The sequence below is a fragment of the Lytechinus variegatus genome, chromosome 7 (assembly GCF_018143015.1).
Source record: "Lytechinus variegatus isolate NC3 chromosome 7, Lvar_3.0, whole genome shotgun sequence".
In the NCBI taxonomy this organism is placed as follows: Eukaryota; Metazoa; Echinodermata; class Echinoidea; order Temnopleuroida; family Toxopneustidae; genus Lytechinus; species Lytechinus variegatus.
The window spans coordinates 1,777,815-1,803,325 of NC_054746.1; the positions used below are offsets into that span (position 1 = coordinate 1,777,815).

General features: G+C 35.8%; 1 protein-coding gene across 1 annotated transcript in view; it reads left to right on the top strand.

Annotated features, from left to right (window-relative positions):
- Positions 1–25,289, top strand: part of LOC121418183 (CCAAT/enhancer-binding protein zeta-like) — a 26,643-nt gene extending 1,354 nt beyond the window's left edge. Inside the window, exons 2-25 of the mRNA XM_041611910.1 lie at positions 1,439–1,569; positions 2,657–3,101; positions 3,580–3,688; positions 5,232–5,488; positions 7,034–7,159; positions 7,788–7,877; positions 8,526–8,610; positions 8,970–9,054; positions 9,629–9,725; positions 10,954–11,038; positions 11,501–11,612; positions 11,929–12,070; positions 12,563–12,691; positions 14,773–14,929; positions 16,466–16,548; positions 17,136–17,289; positions 18,071–18,203; positions 19,454–19,534; positions 19,569–19,684; positions 19,959–20,010; positions 20,587–20,789; positions 21,816–21,928; positions 23,447–23,525; positions 24,876–25,289. Of these exons, the coding sequence (XP_041467844.1) occupies positions 1,439–1,569; positions 2,657–3,101; positions 3,580–3,688; positions 5,232–5,488; positions 7,034–7,159; positions 7,788–7,877; positions 8,526–8,610; positions 8,970–9,054; positions 9,629–9,725; positions 10,954–11,038; positions 11,501–11,612; positions 11,929–12,070; positions 12,563–12,691; positions 14,773–14,929; positions 16,466–16,548; positions 17,136–17,289; positions 18,071–18,203; positions 19,454–19,534; positions 19,569–19,684; positions 19,959–20,010; positions 20,587–20,789; positions 21,816–21,928; positions 23,447–23,525; positions 24,876–25,018 (3,207 nt within the window). The 3' untranslated portion in view covers positions 25,019–25,289. The remainder of the gene's footprint in view (positions 1–1,438; positions 1,570–2,656; positions 3,102–3,579; positions 3,689–5,231; positions 5,489–7,033; positions 7,160–7,787; positions 7,878–8,525; positions 8,611–8,969; positions 9,055–9,628; positions 9,726–10,953; positions 11,039–11,500; positions 11,613–11,928; positions 12,071–12,562; positions 12,692–14,772; positions 14,930–16,465; positions 16,549–17,135; positions 17,290–18,070; positions 18,204–19,453; positions 19,535–19,568; positions 19,685–19,958; positions 20,011–20,586; positions 20,790–21,815; positions 21,929–23,446; positions 23,526–24,875) is intronic.
- Positions 25,290–25,511: the final 222 nt, after the last annotated feature.

Genomic DNA, 25,511 nt, shown 5'->3' on the forward strand with positions numbered 1-25,511 from the left:
TATTTGGTGTTTTTCAAATATATTTTTAAAACTAAAGAAAAAGTTTTAGAAATGAATAAAATTTAAAAGTAATTTTTTTAAACATAAAAATTAGATGAAACATCGCAGCATCATACACAACAAGACTCAAAACGAAAGCTTAAAGAACTAGATTTAGTTATGAAAACTCAAGAACTTGTTCCTCCGATCACATCTCCAAATCAGTAATCTGAGAACCCATAATATCATTATACAAATTTCCCGCCGATTTTGTGATTATTTTGGCATGTTTGGTGGAGAGAATCTGCTCCGATCCTACTTGCCTAGCTATAGTAGCCTGCCACACAATGGAAGGAGGCCAGTTCGTTTGCGATATATTGGGGTTAGCAAGAAAATCACCGCAGAACGTGCATAAGTTTATCTATCGATTTTTATTGTTGTCTCTGCTTCTTATCTGTTCGTTATTTTGATGAAAATTTGTCACTTTTAAATACATTTTGTTCAATATTCTGAAATACGGGACAAATAGGCGTCCCGGGAAGGGTTTGTCGGGACGCCAGGACAAAGAAGCAAAATAAGGGACAATCCCGGGAAATACGGAACGTCTGGTCACCCTGACCCAGGGAGCTCTGGCCCGCGAAGTGGCCCAGAGGACAGGACTCTTTCGTGTAATAAATAGTTATACTCTCTAAAATGGGGTCGCAATAACACTCCAATTAAAAGGGGAAAAGATAAATTATGCACTTACCTCGATTATATGGTTGAAGGTCTATCGTGACACAGAATCCTGACATTGAGGCACAAACTGGACTGTCAAAAAAAGGAAAAGTTCTGTCTCGTTCGTTCTCCTGTCTAAATTGAAAACAAAATGGCTTATCGATACCAAAACGAATGCGACATAGATCTCTAACTTTTTCCTTCTTTCATACAAATCTTATTCATTTCATACCTGTTCCTAAGATCACAAACCATTAAAAAATTGAAATGTATGCTGTGAATATTACATAAGGCACACTCACATGACTGCGAGATTAGTATTAGTATACTAACCTCGCACCAAGAACTGCGTTTGGCAGTGGATTTCTAACTAGTGGGTCGTGCATGCTGCAACGCCACTTCTGGCATCCAGACCACAACACACTACTTCTATGGCTTGATCTGTGCATGTAGGTATGTAATGAACCCTTGGGTGCATAAGTCATAAGGTATGGGGCAGCTAGCTGCTTCTTGTATGTGACGCCGCAAATCAACCTTAAATTCCTATAACTTTCTCAGCCGTAAATGGATTTTTCTCAAACCTTCACCAATATTTTTTATTATTTTTCTGGTATGTTTACAACATTTTTTTCTTCAGGGACAGAGTGAACTTCCCCTTTAAGAACCCTTGATCTATTGAATTTACTTGGTCATCTCACTGAGTAATTCAATCCATTGTTGATTTTTTTTTCTTTTTGCAAAGGAGGAATTGTCTGGGTTAATGAGCAGTATCCATGATGATGGTGGAGAAATGGAGACTGCAGATATTGGAGATGGAGAAGATATCCCAGCTTCTGAAATCAATGATGTCATCAGAAAACTTAAACTCGATAGGTAAGCGGTGAAGTGTGATATAATAAAAAAGAAATACAGTCCGACCTCTCTTATCCGGACACGTTGGGACCAGCACCAATCTAGATAAGGGTCAAGGGATTATCCGGATCTGGGAGACCCCATATAAAACACACGCAGCTGCCTCCCCAACATGTAATCTGTTGTAGTGGGCGCACACAGACAGAATTTCACTGCTGTCAGTGCAAATCATCAGCATTTTTTTTATGGACATGAAATCAATTGTTTGCCAAAACTCTTTGATAATTTACCTGCTGAAATGATTGAGGATTACATCGAGCATACCTCGAAAGTACGAGAATGACTCGATGAAACTGACTTTGAAAAATTGGATCATCGCAGCTTCGCAAAGTCTGCCATTGTTATACTAACTGTAGGCTTCAACATGATAGATGGGGCTGTCCATAATTGATGGGTTTTTTCCCTAAATAAAAAAAAGAGAATGTGATTGTGCCGTGCCCTGATTTACTGCAAAATTATCCTGTCTAAATTCTTTCGGTGATTTGGGCAAAATATTTTCATAAGAAATAATGTGGTTTTGTATGTAGACTATATTGGAAAATGTATGTGATCAAAGTGAGTTTGCATCGGAATTTTAGATTTCAGATAGAAATCTCATTTCTCCGTGTACTAGTTTAAAAACAAAAATTTTGGCAAGTGTTTGTCCGGATAATAGAGAGATCTGGATAAGGGGAGGCTGGATAAGAGAGGTCGGACTGTAACTGCAATTTAACTGAACAGAAAGCTTGTTTTTCAAGGGGTAAAAGAAAAAGCCTACTTATGATAACTATGAAAGTTTTGAAAACCTTAGCCTTGTGATGTAGTGATTAGTCATACTTTCAAAGTAATCTTTCACAATACAACAGAGTAAGAGGTGTGGGGTCAGAGTACACAGAATAATTATTCATTGTGCTCAACTTTTCATTTAACTGTACATTCTTGTAAAATCTTGATTGAGAACATTCATAATTTACAAGGATAAATATTAAAGGTATAATGTTCATTGTCTTTATAACATTTTTAACTCAAAGTGGACACATTTTTTTGATACTCTTTCTATTTACTCCAGGTTCAAAGATATTTCGAAACCTTTGACAGATAAACCTTCCACAAAACAAGATAAGACATTGAAGCAGAAGAATAAAAAACCACTACAGAAGAAAACAGAGAAGAAAGGCAAAATTCAAAGAGTGGACAAACCAGTTGAAGAAAAATCTCAATCTTCAAAGGACAGTTCTGCATCAAGTACACCTCCATCCAGTACAACTTCACCTAGCAAAAACAAGAAAAAGAAGAAGAAAAAGGACAAACTGAAGGAAAATCAAGATCAGAAAAAAGACAAAAAACTTCTTACCAATGCTGATGATAGGACTACAATTAGAGAACAGAAAGGAAAGAGTTCTCTTGGAGAAAAGCAAAGTAAAATTTTGAAGGTGAAAGGAGCTTTGACCTTTGAACTTCCAAAGACATCCTCGATGCTGCTTCCTACAGGCGTCAAATGGCATTCAATTCAGGTGAAATATCAAAATTTCTTGATTCAACGACTAAAACAAATTTGTTCTGTAAAGTAGAATCTTTAATCCTGTGGTAGTTATACTCTTACTTCCATATGATATATTATATTGTATTTTGTTGACCTTGATTTGTTTTGTCCATCAAGATACAAATACATGTATTTCGGTAGATCCTACTTAGAAAATAGTATTGAAATATACCCATTAAAAGATTTATTCCTAAAACCACTCTATGGCTAATGCACTTTTACTTATTTCATTCATTAAAGTTACTTTCAAAACATATTTTTAAAACAATCATCAACATGATTTCCCCCCCCAAAAAAAAAGGAAATGGTAGTTGTAAATATGCAGTGTTTCTCCCCTGTTCAAGTATATGGATTCATATCTACATATGTGTAACAATAAAATTTACCTGAATATATTTCATATGCAGGACACATATTTTCCAAAAATTTGTTCTCTTTACTATTTTTAGGTTGGCATGAAAGTAGGAAGCAGTCAGGTTTCATCAGAAGGAGTTGTCTCATCTTATATGGATTATGCTACCAAGCTATACGACCAGGAAGTCGAACTCCATGCCGCAAGTGAGTGTCTTTATCAATTAACAGTCATGCTTGGGGAGCTGTTTTAAGAGGATTTGTTGGTTTTATCAGACAGTTACTTGTCAACTTGCCATAAGCAAAGATGCCAGTCTTAAGGCTTTAGTCTTATTTCAGGCCCTGATAACTTGCAATGTCAGGTTTTTACAGCTTTAAAGAGGTATAAGGGCGATTGCTGTGAGTGTAAGGTGAATTCGGCCACTCCCGTTCACGGGAACTAAACCGGATGTAAAACTTTGCATTGACAAAGATGATGATTTTGTACAGCACACAAGGGGTTTCAATATGTTATGGCTTTTTTTTTAGGCCCGGTTAATGAACATTGACTGATATTACTGCAATAGACTTTAACATGGGGAAAATGAGAGAGGGGATTTGGCAGAGGGCTCAAGGGTGGCGCATGGGAATAATTCCACCTTTTATTACCCAGATACCTCTGAAATATATTCATCTTTAATGTAAGAAAAAAAAATTGAGTAAAAAAAATATGAAATGTAAAAATCGTCTATTCCATGATCCCTCCACCATTTCTCTCATATTCTGTACACAATCATATCGCAATACACAATAGTAAAATAGGTTGTTACTTATTCAACGCTGTGGTGCACTCTTCCTGAGCGTTTCATTATGCAGTCTATGTACTGTCAGATCTTCCCCTTTTAGTATCTTTGATAAAAGTCAGCCACATGTGCTTCTCAGGCAATTAAAATCAGTGAAAGGTTGTCAGATCTGACTACGTGTCAAATGACATATGTTGATGAGACACTCTTATTAAGTGAAAACACTATCTATGTGGATCACCTGTGGTAAAGGCCACATTGCATTTTTCTTGTAATTATGGTTTCCCGTGAGAGTCATGTATAAAGTAAACCTTTCCATAGTCTATAGTGACCATGGACTGTATTCTGAAGTCAGGTGTAACTTAGACCGTGGTCTAACTCTCCTAAAATTATGGGAAGCCAAATGTGTCAAAATTTTTATTAAGTTGTATGTTTCTTATGTTTACAGTGCTCTTTCCTGATTCATTGATGGGGAAGACAATCATCTATATATACTTCTTAGACAATGACTAATGATTTCAGAGCCAAATGAGCTGAAATATTATATTCCTACTGTTAGTGATTTATGTAACAATTGGCTATCCATACTTAAACCACAACTTTAAACCTGAGTTTAAATCAATCCTGACTTCGGAATACGGGTCCATGAGTTGCCTCTGTACATCTATCTGTTTATAGATGATATATTAAAACACAGCTAGAATGTGAATATACAATACAGGTAAATTCAATGTGATAATGGTATGCCACTTGTGAGTGACCTTTCATTCTCAGGCTTTAATAGCCATTGTCCGTACAAGGTACTTTAGCCCAAGGCAGCATAATTATGTCTCAGAGGTAACTACCATATATTTTTTCTCCATTCAATGTAAAGTTTATTTGGAGGATGTGTCACCTGGGTTGATATCTCAGATTGCTACTGCTGTTAGAAATTCATTTTTAGTCTCTTATCTACTTCCTATGAGCAGAGAAAAGCAGTGAGTCTGGTTCCCAGAGCAGATGGATGCAGACTGTTGCCAAGTCAGGGGCACTCTCAGACAAGGTCGCGGCTCTGACCCTTGAAGTGCAGGGAGCCCCCATCCACACACCCCTCAGCCTTGATGCCCTGCTGGCCATGGTGAGGAAGAAAGGGCGCCGGGAAGCTCTCATCGGGTTGGATGCCGCCAAGAGGCTGTTCCTTGAGGAGTTGTTGCCTAGCAACAGAAAGTTAAAGACATTTGCACAGGTAAGGTGTGCATTGATGTATGATTTGCCGTGATGTCACTCCATATATTGTGTTTGAAATTCTCAGTTGGGCTTGTTTCTTGAAATAATCTTTAGTCTGTGAGATTGTCCACATTAACACATGAGGTTTGTGAGAATATAATTTCACAGCTGTTACTTTTGTCCAGTTTGGCATAATACTGTGTAAGCTTTTATTTTCATGAGATTGAATTAGCTATTTCTTTTTTTATTTCACATGTAGGACAATGAAAATGAAAACATTTTTTTGTTTCTCATTTTAAGGCTTCAAAATATCTCACAAGTTAACCAGGGGTAGGGGATGCTCCCATAAAAATCTTAGTCAACAATGAATGTATGATTACAATGAAGAGAAGTATTCAGAGGATGATTCATGAAGATTTAAGTGTACCTGTATGATGCATGGGTTAGAGTGGGTCAGTAGGAACTGTGTGCACAAGGTAACTTTGGCATGGTTTAGACCATAATACCACGTGCACACAGTTCCACTGACCCACAAAAGAAACCCATGCATCATCTATTTTATAGAATGGAAATTTGTTTTTGAATAAACAACAAAAATTAATGATTTACCCGATGCATGATAATTTTATGCGTCCGGTAAATTCAATTTACCGGACGCATGTTTTTTTTAACAGACACATGATTTATTTACCGGATGCATGAAAATTCCAAAATGTAATGCAGACACTTTGATAACCCTGGACAACATAAATATGGGCTTAACTGGATAATATGTTGCCACAAAGGTATTGTTATACCCAAAATGCCAGATACAGCTTTGCATTGACTAGATCTTGAGCCTTGAGGCAGCCTCCGACCTCCAATAGCTGTGTGTGTATGCCCGGGCTGCCTGGGCCTGCAGTGGAGATTTGGCTGTGCACAGCCAGCCCAGGGCAGTATAGATCTAACATTACATGTAGATCGTATGTCTGGACGTCTCAACTAATGAGTATGTGGGCAGTTTTAATCCCAATGACAATTACGGTACCGTATTTGTACTTACAGATCATTTGCATCCTTTATTTGATTCATTCTGCCTTGATCGAAAATTCAAAATTTTGACGTAAACAAGCGTAACAGTACATGCGCGATGACATCACAATGACTTTTTCGGGCGATAGCTTGTTTACAGTGGATATCGTTTTGATTATCGGGATATCGTTCATGCAGCCCAGTAAAAATTCTTGCATTGCTCTCAACCAATCAGATTGCAGGGATTTTCTCATCCATTCTATAATAATAGTTTTGTAATTTTATTCTCTCATTGAATGCTACCTATTCAGTAGCACACAGCTGAGTATGGTCAAACAAATGCAGTGCAGTAAGATATTCAATATAAACTTCGCAAGAAACTTTGCATTTAAGTGCAACCCTAGTGAAAATCTACCTCCTTGTCACAGCCAATTGAAAATCACCAATTCAGGAGATGATAACTGTAGCTTATGTCTTTCCATTTATAGCATGTTATAAAACCAGTACCCTGGTTTTACTCTTCTGTTCTTTTTTTTCTGTTACTGTTTGGCAGCACTCCTTTGAAGAGCTAGAGAAAAAGTGTGGCACGGATCGACAGAGCCGTGACAAACAAGTCTTATTATGGTTCTTTGAGGATCAACTGAAACAGAAATATGGATCACTCATAGATTTGATAGAGGTATGGTTGTCTTTAATGAATAGAGTACCCAAGTATAATGTCAAATTTATTTTTGTTTATTTCAGCAGTTTTCTGACTATATTCCAGTAGAGTATAATGAAAAACCTCCACACACCATTTTAACATGGTTTTGATCATGGTTGCTCAAGTTATAGCCCATTGAATACTTCACAGGCCCTGTTGAAATAACTGAAAATTGGCCTCATTCATAAATATTTAGTCCAGGACAACTTAGATAAATTCAACAGGCTAAGTAAGTACTCATACGGCCATATCTTGCCCCCTTCCCCCCTCATTGACCAATTTCCACAAATTTTTGGTTGTAGATGTGGGTTTTTTTTAAAGATTTTCATTATGTTTCCTCTTTCAATTCTCTTTCTTCATAGATGTGTCTGTCTTTGTCCCTTATCTTTATACGTCCTGATTAAAAATGTCTCTTAATGATTATTAATGTATACACGTAATATTTAATTTTCTACTGCATATCTTTGTCAGGGGTAATTTTAAAGAAACAAATGTTTGCTTCCTGTGGTCCCATGAATAAAATTGATACCGACATTCAAGTTTATTTGTTACCGATTTGAAATTATGTTGAGAAGGAATAAATGGAATTGTTTACTCTTGGCAGAAAATGCTTCAAGATACTGTCAGTGCAATCAAGGCTAAGGCTCTATCATGTTGCTATGAGTTAATAGTCAATAGACCAGAAGAAGAAAAGGTGAGTCTTGCATTCAGTACTAAACTCCTCTGTAATTTACGTCAGTCCTAGTTATATATCATGTGTGTAGGCCTTAGTAATGTGCAATCCCTTCACGGCTGGACATATTTGATATTTCTATCAAATATTTTTTTTTAAACTGAATTCTTCAGGGTCGCATAACACAGCAGTGAGTGATTGATTGTATACTTGATTTTTAGTTGATTTTACATTGTAGTCAATTTAATATTTTATGATAATTGCTCACATTTGTGTTACTGGCCCCAGAACTGCTTATTATTTTGTCATACTTCAATCATAAGTATAATGTGAAATTTTCATAGATTTAAAAATGTGCAACAAATTTTTGGACTTCAATAGCATTTCTGCAAGGATATAGGCCTACACTTTATTTATCTTTAATTTTTGTAATCTGAAATTTTTCTCATTTTGAATAGACTATTTATCCAATTCCTTTTTTTTAAATTCTTTTTTTTTAAAGATGTTTTTATAGGGAGAAGTTCCCTTGTGAATGAGGAGAAAATTCCTGTTGCTATCTTGCAAAGCTAAGTCATATTGAAAGACATCTTTTAGCATAGTGATGTAATGATATGGCTGAGGTGGTGTATAAGATTATTCATACTTTATTTCCCTTTTGATATTATTCAGAGGTTACTGAGGTTAATTGTAAACAAGGTTGGAGATCCTGATTACAAGGTTGCTTCTAAAGCTGTTCACTGGTTGCAAAAATTAGGTATGGATATACTTTTATTTCTCTTTAGTTTTTAATCTTTTTGTTATCATTTGTGTTTGTAACGAGCATCTTGATGATTGAATTGAAGATTATTTGACCATATTTGCTTATTAATGGTTATTTGTTTTCATTTATCCTTTTTATAATTAAAAGAGCCAATGTATCAAATACAATGTTTGTAATTAATATATTCCAAATGAGTATTTGAATAAAACATGTTGTCAGCAAGACAAATCATTCCAGGTAATCATTTTTTGTATAAATGTTAGTTATTTTGATGAAAGATTTGCATCCTGATTGTAATCATTGATGATTTGCTAATTGTGTGATCTTAAACTTTATTTTTGTCCTTGTTGCAGTTGATGTTCATTCCATGATGAAGATTGTTGTTGTCCAGGCTGTCGAAGAGTTACTCTTTAGACCAAATATCAACACAAAAGCACAGTAAGTATGCAAAATAACTCTCCAAAATTATGTTTTGTGTAGCAATTTAATAGACATCTTTTTGAAGCTAAACCTTAAGCAACATGGTCACAAACTTAGGTATCTACTCTCTAAAACAATAATAACAAGCATATATATTGCATCAGCCATCTAGGATTAATGTACTTTCAGGCACACTAATATTACATCTCTTTGAAACTAAACCTCAAGCAACATGGTCACAAACTTAGGTATCTACTCTCTAATCTAGGATTAATGTACTTTCAGATGCACTAATATTATCCCCTATTTATCTCTACCTTCCACTTCCAGTGCTCAGGGCATTCAAGGTATAAATCCTGCCAATAATGGAGGGTGTTTATTTTTGGTAAACACCATGTATGTAGTCCTGAAAAGGACTGTTTGTTATTCTTTCTTGATTGTATGTTAGCTCTGAAAAGAACTGTTAACGACGTTTCAACCAGCGTGTTTTGGTTGTCATCAGAAATTTGAACCCTAGTTCCCATTTGATCAATGCTCAGTTATAACCTGATAGTAATATCTTCCTTCATTATATTTTATCTTTGTGTTACAGATATTATGCTGTATGTTTCTTAAATCAGCTTGTCTTACACCCAGAGGAGGATCAGCTTGCAACCCAACTCATCATTGTCTACTTATCATTCTTCAAGGTAAATTATAATGTTGTTAATTTACTCTGAAGTGCCTTGAGCAGCTATTTAAGATGTATTTAAGATTTATTATGTATTATTATCATCTATATCGAGTGTTTAAGCAATACACATATTTTGGTCTGCATCAATTGCCCGTGAAGTATCGGAGCATATCCCTTAAAAAGGACCAAAGTCCGACGAATATCTCAGAGGCTCCTGTACAAACTTTGCCATTGAATATGCTCGTGGGCACGAGCAAATGCATGAAACATACAACAATGAAAGCAATGCGATGCACAGCATAGAGCACGACACTCAATGACATCATCATGAACTACATTCAAGTCATACGTCAACGACAAAATTTGATGCTATAAAGTGATGATGCAATAATGTGATAAGTGATATGACTTGTTCAATCAAATTTCTCCTTCTTTTTTTTCAGGTGGGGGGGGGGGAGGTGGGATAGATGATAATAATTATATTGGATGGCTTTATTTATGGAATACCAGAAATATTCCACTCATCTGTGATTTGTGGAATATTTGCCCAAACTCCTGGAATATTTTTGATATTCCATTCTGAGTCATCCAATATTGTTCAACTATTATTGTTATTATTTGAGATAATACATAGTAAAAATAATGATAGTACTTGTTGCATTCATAATGCAGATGATATAAAGTGTACACATGGTCTGATTGGGAAAATGATGATTTCAAGTTTGGTGTCGGTGTTTAACTGTAGCTCACAAACAGGCGGCAAACACGAAACAACCCCGTAAAATCATTAGTTTTATACATTTTAATGAAAGACTATATTTACGTTTTCTAATTCTTGCAGTGATTTTTACCTTTGCATTCTGTACGATTAGATTTTATTGCAATTTCTCCCCAATTTCACTTTCATCGTCGAGAACTTCTCGCGTAAGTTTGAGATGATCAGCAGCGCAGGGCAGAGGCGTGACGTCATAGGATATCGTTAACACGATCAGTATTGTTCCTCTGAACTCAGCTCGGTGTTGGAGCTCGATTTAGTAGCCTTTTCATGCTCTTAACACCAACACCGAACACCATACTTGAAATCACCCATTGTGGCTGGTGTTGGTGATGTCACAACACCAACACCGTACTTGAAATCACCCCATATGGTTCACGTTCGATGCTCATAACCTGGGCAAAATGCTTCCCTCAGTTGTTGACAGAGTTGCTGTTTCTGTGACCTTCAATTGTTGTGTCTTTGACAGGCTTGTACCAAACAAAAGAAGATTGATAACAAGATGTTGTCTGCTGTCATAACTGGTGTACATCGAGCATTTCCTTATTCTAAAGGTCAGTACATCGAATGGATCAAAATACATTGCTTTTCATCTACACTTTTATTATCATCATTATTATTGTTATTATTTTTATTTCTGCACAGTTATTGTAACTTAACCATCAATATCCGGTTGTCCATTTTTCATTCTAGTTTGATTTTATCATTTCCATTGACATTTTTATAATTTTGTATTCATCATTCTGTGTATTATAAATAATTTCTGATAAACACTAAAAAGGGGGGCTCAGTTTAGTCAAGTTACCTCACTACTTTACATGTTCTTGTATTTCTCAGTTTTGGGTGTCTTGAGGTGGTCTTGAGATAGCGATTGCGTGTTTCATGTTTTGTCTGTGTTTTAGTCTCGGGATCATTGTCTTGATCACAGTCTCTGTTTCATGTGAAACTGTCTCAGACTCTACACTATAAATCAGTTCTGTGTTAACATTGTTTATATGTTTGTTTACATATTGCAGAAGATGAGAAGGTCCACGAGCAGTTGGACACTCTTCTCAAGGTCGTTCATCAAACAACCTTCAACACCAGCATCCAGGCTCTCCTACTGATCAAGCAGGTCTTAGACAAAAGGTCAGTTGAGCATTTAATAAGGTTCTATCACGTTGCTATCAGCAATGTCATAAACAGACTTGGGTGGCCTTTTTATTGCATCCTCTTCAAACTCAGTTTCGAATTGTTCAGAGCTTAGGCTCGTGTTCATCCCCTCAAATCTCTGTCTCACGCAACTATCACAGCCTATCCCCATATACATTGTACACAATGTCTGTGATTCTCACTCAGATTCACAGAAAATCTCACTCATAGCAGGTCTTTGAACTTGGCATCTCTGATTGTTCCCACAACTGGTATTCTTATTTAAACTTTTTTTGTTTGCTTCGTGATTCAGGCAGTCGACCATGGATCGTTTCTACTCAGCATTGTACCGTAAGCTTCTGGACCCTCACCTCTCGTCGTCTCCCCGTCATGCCATGTTCCTCAACCTTCTCTACCAAACACTCAAGAGTGATGATGTCATCAACAGGGTCAAGGTCAGTCAAGGTCATTCTGTGAAAATATGTTTGCTAATATTTTATTTAATTTATTTCATTCGTTCTCCACGTATGGGCTAGAAGGCCCTCTTCAGCAGCAGTGAATGGTATTCTGAGGGGCTAAGCTAACGTCAAGTAAAATGAGTGTACAAATGAAAACAAATAAATGCGTACAATGATATTCCAATTAAGTTCCTGCCCCCTCCATTCCCTGAAGATCCAACTGTCATGATATATACAAAGAAAAGTATATTCACTTTATCAAAACACTATTTTCAAGACTACACTCTAATATAGAGCTTATAACCAACCCTGGGACTCCTGGGGAGCATTTCACAAAACAAATTTTCACTGACCATTTGTTATAAGCTACTGAAATCCTTGCATCTATGGCAAATAAGTCAGTGAAATTCAAATTAGACGCTCATGAAACACTTCCCTGGTAGTTTGACCCAGCTTTTAACATCTTTTTTGTGTTTGATCTTTGGCCAGGCTTTCGTGAAACGTCTACTCCAAGTTTGTAGCTGGCAGCAGCCTCCGTTTATAGCAGCGGTCCTAGTCCTGGTCTCAGAGCTCATCAAAGCTAAACCATCCCTAGGAAAGCTTAATTCATGGAATGATGTAAGCTTACTTTCACAAGATTTATTAGATGCTCTCCTATTTAAATAATGGGGAGTTGTAAATTAATTCAAGGGTTCAAAGTTCATGCCCTGGTCACGTCTTTCAGATTGTGACGTTAGAGGTCGGTCCCAGACGGAAGTAATCATATCAGATTAATACACGTCTGTAAACCTCAATTAAGCACACAAATGCAAGAAATTTCAATCAATTGCGAATGGCAATTTGAAATCACCTAATCAATCATATGTCTTATGATCAATTGCTAATTTGCTTCTTACAAAAGGGATTCTAAATTGATTTGCTACAGCTAAAATTGATATTGCAAAATTGCAACAGAAATTTGGTAATTGATTGCGAATGCTTTCTCGCAACACCCTTCTTAGAAACTAAATTCCAGTGATTTCAGCTAAATTGGATACTAATTGAAAAAATGAAAAAAATCTCATCTCTTTGAAGAACTGCATTAACCACATCAAACATACCAAGGATAGAAGATGACTTAACATAAGGAAGGGCTTTCTTCATCCCATATAATTTATCTAATTATATTACATATGATTTGAATTAGAGATGTGGGTTTTTGTCTCACCTGCGAAGCAAAGTGAGACTATAGGCGCCGCTTTTCCGACGGCGGCGGCGGCATCAACATCAAATCTTAACCTGAGGTTAAGTTTTTGAAATGACGTCATAACTTAGAAAGTATATGGACCTAGTTAATAAAACTTGGCCATAAGGTTAATCAAGTATTACTGAACATCCTATTAGAGTTTCATGTCACATGACCAAGGTCAAAGGTCATTTAGGGTCAATGAACTCAGACCATGTTGGAGGAATCAACATCGAAATCTTAACCTGAGGTTAAGTTTTTGAAATGTCATCATAACTTAGAAAATATATGGACCTAGTTCATGAAACTTGGACATAAGATTAATCAAGTATTACTGAACATCCTGCATGAGTTTCATGTCACATGACCAAGGTCAAAGGTCATTTAGGGTCAATGAACTTTGGCCGAATTGGGGATATCTGTTGAATTCCCATCATAACTTTGAAAGTTTATGGATCTGATTCATGAAACTTGGACATAATAGTAATCAAGCATCACTGAACATTTTGTGCAAGTTTCAGGTCTCATGATTAAGGTCAAAGGTCATTTAGGGTCAATGAACTTTGGCCGAATCGGGGGTATCTGTTGAATTACCATCATAACTTTGAAAGTTTATTGGACTAGTTCATTAAACTTGGACATTAGAGTAATCAAGTATCACTGAACATCCTGTGCGCATTTCAGGTCACATGACCAAGGTCAAAGGTCAATGAACTTTGGCCGAATTGGGTGTATCTGTTGAATTACCATCATAACTTTGAAAGTTTATTGATCTGATTCATGAAACTTGTACATAAGAGTAATCAAGTATCACTGAACATCCTGTTCGAGTTTCAGGTCACATGATCAAGGTCAAAGGTCATGTAAGGTCAATGAACTTTGGCCATGTTGAATAACCATCATATCTCTGTAAGTTTATTGGTCTAGTTCATAAAAAGTGGACATAAGAGTAACCATGTATCACTGAACATCTTGTGCGAGTTAGAGTAGTATTCAAAGTGAGCACTGCTGCTATATTGAACCGCGTGATGCAGGTGAGACGGCAAGAGGCATTCCACTTGTTTTCTTTTGTTATTTATTTGTTGATTTATGTTTTCCTTCATTCAAGTACCCATTTGTTTGTATGTTTACTTTTTTATCTATTTTATTTGGAAAAGACACAAATAGATGATTCAAACTCACAGTTAAAACAGGTATTGAGATTAAAGATGTAGTGATTAACAATAATGCACTTTCAGTCATAATGTCTGTGGCTTGAATGAGACAATTGAGTTTTTAAATGAAAGTGTAAATAGATAAGTAAAATACAATAAATGATACAATAAATATATTTTTTTTGTTGGGAGGGGCTTGTAGAAGATACATGTAGAATGAATAAATGAATGAATGAATGAGAGTGAATGAGTGAGTGAATGAATGAAAGTATGTTTAGATTCTTCCTTATTATTATTCTATTTCTTTCATCATTGACTAGGATGATGAGGATGAGCATTTCATGGATATAGAAGAAGAAGAAGATGATGATAGTGAATCAAAGAGGGGAACAATATCCCATCCTGAGAAATCCCTAACAGGTAGCAATGAAAGGGCATCTTGGGTACATAGACCAGCCAGACCAGGTGAAAAGCAAGGTGAGAAATATATCTAAGAAAGTGCATAACCCCATTTGTTCAATTTTGTTTTCTAAAAAAAAAAAATCCTATACCATATTAATATATACAAATGTTGTCTCGACACTCATTTACAGCAGCATTTAGCAATGGTCTTATCAAATGAGTGACTCTGAATGTAATGTTGTAAGGATAAATGATTGATATCTTTTACCAACGTACATGAAGATAACATTTCATGATTGAAGATGGGCAGTGGGGTACTAAATTCAGTGGTTTTACGTATCCTGTTTCAAAGGAATATATAATAATAATAATAATAGGCATTTATATAGCACCATCTATCTAGAAATATTCTATTCCGAGGCGCGTTGTTATTATTACCCCAGCTTTAGCTTGAGCTGCCTCTCAGCGCTCATGCATTCAAGGACTTAATCCTGCCGGGTACCCATTCACCTCACCTGGGTCGAGTGCAGCACAGTGTGGATAAATTTCTTGCTGAAGGAAATTACGCCATGGCTGGGATTCCAATCCACGACCCTCTGTTTCAAAGTCAGAAGACTTATCCACTGGGCCACAACGCTCCACATATATATATCTTTATACATGTTAACCCCCAAAAAACATATACTGTTGGAAAGATTGAAACATAAAGAATTCAAAAATATAAGTGTTTTTACCATTTGGTGGAGCCCAAAAGTACTACAAAAACATTTAATTAAGAAAATGAAAAACTGACAAGTTCAACAGTAGGTGTACCCCATATTCCCACTGAGCATAATAAGTATGATCATATAGCTCCAAATTATATGTAAGTTAAAATGCTGCTTCAGGTTAAAGAGAAATGCCAGTAGTTGCAGTAAACACTGATTTCATGATAAAGTCTGTAAAACCAGGCTTAATTGTCAGTATATCATCAAGGATCTAGATCTGGTACAGTTACATAAACTGAACTTTGTGAAATCTTGAAATCTACGCTGAAAAATGTTCACACTGAAGATCACCAACACAGATAAGCGCACGTGGGACAATGTATTATATAGCTTTGAATGTCGGCCCGACGCTTGGGCTGAATCCTGTGCTTATTTGCTAATTTCTCAGCAATTACACAATTTCTTCCAGAATCCTTTAGCACATATTTTTTATTCATACAAACAGACACTTTGGTGGTTGTTTAATTGGATTCTGTAAGAACTCATTTTGATATCGTTACCACAACTGGCATTTACCTATTATTCATAAGGTAGCGTACTGTATTTTAGATTAATATCATGGCCGTAGAGATATAGCAGTGGTGTATAGTTTTTAAAATGTGAATGAAAGATATCATATTTTTGATGTTCAAGTCTTGTCCCCTTTGAAAGGCCTAGAATGCCTGAAAATTGTGGTGAGAAGGCAAGATAATTTTTAGCTCATCTTAAATTCATTTGAATCCTTGGGAAGTAAGATGCGATTCAAGCTTTATTTGTTTATGATATTTGGATGGCATTAGAAAATTTGAATATTTCATTGTGACTTTCTTTTATCCCCCTCTATCTTTCTTTTCATGTAATTAAGGTATTCCCGTTGGATATGACCCCCTAGCTAGGAATCCACTTCATAGTCATGTAGATAATGCTGTCATGTGGGAACTCAAAGTGGTAAGACCAAGACAAAGCTCTTTGGGTTTTTTTTTTGGCCCTTGCAAAGTTTTTCTTTTTCTTTAATTCGCTTCTCTTTACTCCTATTCTTTCTCTATGTCTCTTTTTTTTCTTTCTCTTTCAGTCTTTCTTTAAAACTTGTTTTCATATTTTTTTCTTTATTTTGTTATTTTATTCCTTCTTTCTCTCATTCTTCCTTCCTTTTCTGTTTTTCTTTAAAAAAAATCTTAGTATGATATTTTTTTCATAATACATGTACATGCATCACCCAAGATATACGGTATCAAGAACACCTACACATACATTCTGTGAATTTACTTCTACCTACTACACTGCAAAATGTTGATTTGAGACCAGCCCAGAATCTATATATGTCCACACCAGAGGAGTGTTAAACAACACCAGCCTCGTTTTTGTCTAACACCAGATAGGTGTATTAAAACAGCATCGGTTTGATTCCAAACTGGTGTTGTTTCAATACTTCTCTGGTGTGCACTAATATAGATTCCGGGCTGGTGTTAAATCAACACTGGAGTTTTTGCATTGTAAATGAAATTATATGAACCCTTATATTTTTCATTCTACAGTTATCAAAACACTTCCATCCATCGGTAGCACTGTTTGCAGCTCAGCTCTTAGCTGGATCATTGGTCTTCTACACAGGAAATCCTCTCCAAGATTTCACTTCAGGTCGCTTTCTTGATAGATTCGTCTACAAGAACCCCAAGCAAAAGCTTATCGGTGAGTGGTGGGTGGGTTGAGTTTTTTAAAACTAATCTGTGTAACCAAAAAATGGGTGTTGGGAGATGAAATGAAAGAGGTGGTCGTGAAGAGAGAAAGATGCATACTGCTTCATTGTGATCACTAATAGCAGCAATTACTAAATTGAAGGAATATTGTACTTGTTTTTCCTGTGCTTATTATATGTTTGAGGGGCATGATCAATGCTAGTGGGTTATTAAAATTTGACAGTTTTTTTATCTTCAGTTTATTGTATTGATTTCATAAAATGCAAAGAAATGTTATGTAGTAAATTATATGGATTGGGAAATTGTATACAATAAAAGCCTATGGCCTGTAAATAAGTAATTTGCCTTGACAAGACAATCTGTTATAATCTGTTATAAAATCAAAAATGAAAAACGTATATTTACCAATTTTCAAGTTTTACTTTACCCCAAGTTATAAGAACAAATCATGAAGCGTTGTGGTCCAGTGGATTAGTCTTCTGACTTTGAAACAGAGGGTCATGAGTTCGAATCCCAGCCATGGCATAATTTCCTTCAGCAAGAAATTTATTCTGCTGCACTCAACCCAGGTGAGGTGAATGGGTACCTAGTAGGAAGACATTCCTTGAATGCTTGAGCACCTAGGCAGCCCAGCTAAAGCCGGGGTAATAATAATAGCAGGGCCCGCTAAGAGTACAGTTTTCAGAACTGAAGTGGCTTCCCTGGGTAAATATACCTATTTTATTATTATTATTATCATCATCCTTCTTTTTTATATTTCTAAATCATTACAGGCAAGGAATCTGTGATGCAACCCAAATCTAGGTCTTATAAACCACCAGCTGTCCGGAGTATCCCAGTTAACAGCAAAGGCTTCACGAGTCTTACAGAGGAAAATGTTCCTATTGATGAGATGTTTTTCCACAGGTATGGCTTCAATTAATGTACACAAGACTTGAAACAATATACAGTATACAAATAGCGAATAGGCATGAGTGCGATGGTGCGAGATTTCGCATGAGGTGAAAGAAAGATACTCTATTAAACGAGGCATTTGCCGAGTTGAGTAGAGCGTTTCTTTCTTTCACTGAATGCGAAATCTTGCACCATTGCACGAATAAGAATATTCGCTATTTGTGTTGTACAACACCTCGAAATCTAGCGAAAATATGAAAAAAACAAAGAGTTTTTCCCTCCAGTAATCTATGAAAAGGAAGCAAAAATATTGAAAGCGAAAAGCGAAATCCCACAAGCGAACATGATCTTGGACAGCATTGCGCATTTAGCCAGCAAGCTGTATGCACATTGTCACCTTTTTCAATGAAATCGCATTGTGACATCACCTCCTAAAGCCGTGCGATGGTACATTTTGGACGGCACATTTTGGATGGTACGTTTTTTGTACAACGGTGACATTCAGCCTCCCATTTAATCGCGTACAACAAGCTAAGTAGGCGTTGTACAATAGAATCTATCAGCCATCATTGAGGGGCTTTCACACTATCAGTCGGTCACAATATATGTTGCACACAATTGCAACGGTTGTAAGCAGTCGCACCACCAAGTGTGAAAGGGGCTTAAGTCAACCATCCTTAAGTTGAATAATATCCTAAGTCACAGATTTTTTTTTTCAGATCAAATTATGCCATACTTTTGTTATTTAATTCTTCTAAATCATATTATGCTTAAGTTGAACAAATTTGTGTGGTTCCATGAGGTTCAATTAAAGCAGATTTAACTGTATATATGCCGACTACAATGTATATGTTTAAGAGAAAAGTGAAGCCTTTGTTTTTCAGCTCGTTGCAAATTGTGATGAGTCACGTGGGAATGATTTATTTTCAGACCTTTCTGTGATCTGTGATCATTGAAGTTTTGCATGAGATAAGTTGGTTTTATTCTTTTTGATAGGAAACAAAATATGTATCTTATTGCACTCTACGTAAAACAGTTGACATTCAGACATTCATTTGTCTCAAAAATGTTTGCCGAGTGAGTAACACCAATAAATTTTTATATTAGTCAGATCTCAAACCAAGGAAAGAGAACAATATATATTAATTGACTTCTCTTTAAAATATCAGAAGAAAACGAGGCTCCTATAATAGGTTTTGATTATTTGTTCATTAAATGGATCTTAAATATGGAGTGGGTTTGGTTTTATTTCTTTTTACCAGATTCTTTTCTCAGAAAGATCAAAAGGACAAGAAATCTAAAGAAACCAAGAAGGCAGATAGTCAAGAAAAGGGGGATGATGAGTTAGGTGATGATGATGATGATGATGACGACGAGAAAGAAAGAAGAGGAGGAGAATGAGAGGATAACAACCAATGTCAGTAACGAGTCTCCAGATGAAATCGACAGTGATGCTTCCAGTGTAGATGATGAAGAATTCGACAGGATACTTGGTATGTTTATTGTTACATGATGCTGTGTTTCTTTTTTTACATATTTTTTTCTGCATCTTCAATTTTTTTTGGACATGAACCTTATCAGCTGCCATTCAGAAATTAGAAAAAAGTATCAGCTTTTAAAATAATTATTGAATTATGGCAAAAATACTGGTAATCACACTTTAGCATTCCATAGTCTTGCATGTGTTTTCATGTATGTTCCTCCACTTTAGTGTTCCATAGTCTTACATGTGTTTTCATATATGTTTTGGTTTTCTTTGTTTCATAGATGAGATGGAAGGTAATTTGGAGGATGATGATGAAGATATTGACTTTGCTGGGTAAGTCTTAGTTGTGTGGTTGGGTGGGTCGGTGTTTGTGTGAATTCAATTTTAAAGATTTATATCAATCACAAGCGATTATTTACATCAGACCACTTATTTTGAAAGAAATGACATGGACTCAAATATTAATGTTCTCAAACCCATTTATAGTGATATTTTTCATGAGTAGACCTATTGTAGTCCATATAGAAAATGATGAATATGCTCTGGATTGGTTAAATTGCAGCATTGCAGGAAGTAATAAAAGTATTTTGTGTCTTACTTTTTAGAATAAGGTTGATAAAACATTGCCAGGATATTAGATAGGTTGTAGAAGCTAGTTACGTAATGTTTAAGCGATCCTGGTAAGTCCTTTGCTCTCAATCCTTGGTCTTGCTTGATTTTAATTATTCAACAAGGAAGTTAACAAAAGCAATGGATTATTTGACAAGTCAAGCAAAATTGTGTTTTCTTTCTTGTTTCATAATTATTTAAAATGTGTTTTATTATGATACTGCATTGATTTATTGAGGTTTCATATTCAAATACATCATTCTTGTTTTCATCTCTTTTCTTTGCTTCTCTGATTATCAGAGAATTCCAGAAGAAGACATCATCCAAGAAATCAAAGAAGAGGAAAGCACAGGATGATGGTTCTTCCTCAGATGATGACAAGGATGATGATGAAGAAGAGGATGATGATATTGGAATAGATGATGGAGATGATGAGGAGGAGATTGGGGAGAGTGCAGACCTGGATGGTTTGGATGAGGAGGCCTTTGAGATGTCTGATGAAGGTAAGAGTTCTTTGTTGCTGATGATGATGATGGTGATGGTGAGGAGGAGGATGATGATGATGGTGATGATGATGATGATGATGATGATGATGGTGGTGGTGATGATGATGATGGTGGTGGTGGTTATGTTGATGATAATGATGATATGGTGGAGTGGTGGTGGTGATGGCGATGGTGATGAAGAGGATGTGGTGGTCGTGATGAGGAGCTGGATAGTGGTGGTGGTGGTGGGGATGATGATGATTGTTGTGGTGGTGATGGGGATGATGATGGTGGTGATGATGGTGGTGGTGGTGGTGATGATGATGATGATGATGATGATGATGAAGAAGATGATGATGATGAAGAAGACAATGATGATGATGATGGTGGTGGTGGTGATGTTGATAGTGATGATGTGTATAATGTTGATTACGATTATAACAATGGTGATGATGAAGGTACCTGATGGGAATGATGAGTGATGATGATGACGAGGATGATGCTGCATCTCTATAAGTGCCAATTATTGACATATTGGAAGAAAAGGTGCAATGTTTGATTTACTACAGTATTATCTCTGTTCTATACACAATGGCCCATATTCTGAAGAAGGGTTTAACTTAAACTAAGGTTTAAAGTTGTGGTTTAAGTATACATAAATCACTAACAGTAGAGATATATTTCAGCTCATTTGGCTCTCAAATCATTCATAATTGTGTAGCAAGTATAAATTAATGATTGTCTTCACCATCGATGAATCAGGAAAGAGCAAAGTGAACATAAGAAATATAAAACTTAATACAAATTTGTAGATTTGGCTTCCCATAATTTGAGCACAGAGTTAGACCATGGTCTAAGTTAAACCTAACTTCAGAATATGGGCCATTGAAGTGTAATGTTCTAAATCTAAGTTGAACAGAGGATTGAGTATTAAACTACATAGCTTGATTCCTAACCCTCCTTTTAGTAAGCTGATGTATATTTCCTAATAAAATTTTAATGCACAATTATTGATTTATCTTTTTAATTTTTTGGTATTAACAGATGAGGAACCCACCCCTGTAACATCAAACAAGAGGAAACTAAAACAGAACATAAAGAAGAATGGCAAGAAACAAAGGAAAGGTGCACAAGAACTAGGTGATGTTACTGAACAGGTAAGTTAATTTCAAATTCGAATTCAAATTTATTTCGACACTTAAAGATATACATATATACAAATCATTGACATTAAGAGATATATAACACGTGGAGGGGTCAAAGAAAGCACAACTGCTTGTAAAAATTTGCCCCATTGTAAGAATAAATCATATTAATACATGTAAAATGAACAACAACAATATAATAATAATAATGATAATGATAAAATGACATTTCTATAGCGCATAATACACAAAGTCTCTATGTGCTTTCATAACATAATTACAAATAAGTCTAAGAGAGAGAATGAGGGGGTGGGGGTGAAAACAAATCATTACAATGAATGAAAAGCCGTGTTTAGAAGTGCTTTGTTTTGGAGACATGCACGTTTAAACTGATTTAGAGAATTTTGGCTAGAAGGTTGAAGGAATACACTCAGCTAAAACCATCATGAATTTGTCAGGGTGAAATTTTTTTTTAGTTATTTGTCTATTCCCTGCAAATTGTATTGGATTTCAGCTTATGGAAACATTGTATTGAGTATCTTACGTATTGTTTATTTTTGAAAGAATTTGTGCCAATTGTCAATAGTGTAGTCAAACCATTCTGTTATTATTGATAATCTATGGTATCAGTGAAGAGTTCTAATGCATCTATATAGTTATATCTATTATGAATATAATGTTTTTGCCAACACCTTTTCTGTACTCCCTTTACTTTGTGTTGTAGACTCCTGGTATAATTGATGAAAATGTCAGACTAAATATTATGACTTATGTGATTGTTTTTGGTCAGAGCTCAAGGTTGACCAACCACTTTAAAAAGTCAGCACATATTAAAGGTCAAGTCCACCCCAGACAAATGTTGATTTGAATCAATAGAGAAAAATCAGACAAACATGTTGAAAATTTCATCAAAATCGGATATAAAATAAGAAAAAAATGACATTTAAAAGTTTCGCTTATTTTTCACAAAATAGTTATGTGCACAATTTAGTCACATTCAAATGAGAGAATCGATGATGTCACTTACTCACTATTTCTTTTGTTTTTTATTGTTTGAATTGTACAATATTTCAATTTTTACAGATTTGACAATAAAGACCAACTTTACTGAAACATAAAATATCAAACAATGGTAATTCCACATGTTTAGGACGAAATAAAACTATGTTTCACAGAACAATGAGGAGAAAATTAGAATATTTCATATAATAAAATACTAAAGAAATAGTGAGTGATAGATGTCATCAGTTCCCTCATTTGCATACTGACCAGGATGTGAATATGACTATTTTGTGAAATTAAGCGAAACATAAAAATGTCATAGCTTTCTTATTTTACATCCGATTTTGATGAAATTTTCAGTGTTATGCTAGTTGGATTTTTCTCTTTTTATTCAAATCTATTTTTTATTGGGGTGGACTTGTCTTTTAAAAACAGTTAAAGCGGAAAAACCGAGACATCGGTAGACTTTTATGCATTTTATAACTATATATGTTTGATACACAATTCCTTCTTTGCGTTGTGTTATAGATTTCAAGTATGATTGATGAAAATGTTGGCTCAAAGTTTGATGTTGGACTCAATGCTCTTGCCAACAAAGACAAAGCAGGTTGGTATAGCTTATACATTATATATTTTTTTTTGTTGATTGATCTGGCCATTTTGCAGGTTTTCAGTTGTCTCTCAAAGGTCTCTGGGAAATGAGCACCCTATAGACCTTGAGCAATCTTCTCAGAAAATGAGACCTAAAATAATATTTCTTGAGACCATCCAGGTCTCAGTGGAAAATGAGCAAAACACTTTCATGCTACGTGATGTATTGCTTTCAGATCATCGGAATTGCTCACGAGGGAATCAGAAAAGACATCAAAGATTACGGAAGCTGATAGATCTTTGGACATCTGTCACATTTTTTTTTTAAGGGACAGTATTCCAAAGGTCTTGTCCTCAACTGAACTTGAGTATTTGGAATTCAACGAAGTTGCTATAAAATGTATATTTGTGAAAAAAAATCCAAACAAATACCTTCACTTTCTCAATGTGAAAATCAACAATTAAATGTCAAAGCTCTTGTAGAGAAATTTGTTAGATAATAGATCAATCTCCTGTCAACAAACAAATATTTGATATTCATAACAAATTTCTCTCAGTCAATCTAATTGTATTATTACTGAAGCCAGTATATTGAAATTGTACATTTTCAATAATTGGTCCACACTTCACTTGGTCCAATACCCAGTTAGTCTATTTCCCAATTGATCATTTGTCTTCTTGTTAGTTCTAACTTAGTCAAATGTAAATTTGATACATAAACAGTTCATCTGACCATAAAGACCTAGTGGTGAGTGGATATTGGACAAAATGGATTAAGCCTAACTGGAATTTAGACAAAAAGTAAAATGGGCTAAATGGCAATTAGACCAAACAATTTGTACACAAACTGGTTGTAGAAGAACTAGGAATAGACCATGTAGGATTTAGACCAAACAATGGATCCAGGATACACTGGATATAGACCAGTTAGCAATTAACTATAATAATGGCCGATTTTTATATAGCGCTTTTCCCAGAATGGCTCAAAGCGCGTTACAGCATTTTATTACCCCGGTCATTGGATTCATTTCAATCAAGCACGAAAAGTGCACAATTTCCACTCCCTGGGGAGCATTCCTTGCATTCATGCAGCCTCATTGTGGTGCTGGCAAATTCAAACATACTATATCTTTCGCATCCTACCGGGTACCCATTTAGTACGTGGGTCGAGAGTAGCAAAGTGTAGATTGACTCCTTGCCAAAGGATGCTAGACCGTGATGGGATTCGAACACATGACCCTCTGTTTACAAGGCGAGAGTCAGAACCACTACACCACGGCTCTTCCACAATTGCAATAGCGAAAAGCTTTATGAAACATCCTTGAAATATCACTGATCTTTCTGAATTTTCTTTTTTTCTGTTCAGACCTGAAGCAGCTCCGATGGGAGATGGATCGTGACCGATGGGTGAGAGGAGTGGATGCCAGGAGCAAGGCGAGGGCAAAGAAACTTCAGAAAGGACCAAAGGCCAAGGGTTTCAGGGGGAGGGGTAGGAAACACAAGAGATGAATTCATTGAGAAGGAATTAAGGGCCAGCAAAGCCAGGAAGCAAGGAAGCTTCAGAAAAGACCAAGGCTAAGGACTTCATGGGGAGGAGGAAATACAAGTGATGAATACGTTGAAAATGGATCGAGGGACATGACTAGATGCTATAATGAAGAGCAAAGATGATTAAGATGAAGGAAAAGTGGTGCAGATTTTGAACAGGATAGGAATTCTCTCTAAGTAAAAGATGAGACTTCAGGTTGAGCTCTGGGAAACAAATGATGGAAGATGAAAATGCTCAGGAAGAAAAGAAAGAATTTATGATTCTACTCTGGGCTGCAAGATGCAAGGGTCATTATTCAAGTCACCTGCAATAAATGACCATGACATAATCCCTTCTTTTGTGTGCATTGTGTGACATAGTATAATAATGTAAACAATTTTTTCCATGTAAACTTTTGATTTATCTCTTTCCAGTTACTTCTCACCCAAATCCTCGGAATCACACCCAAAAAAT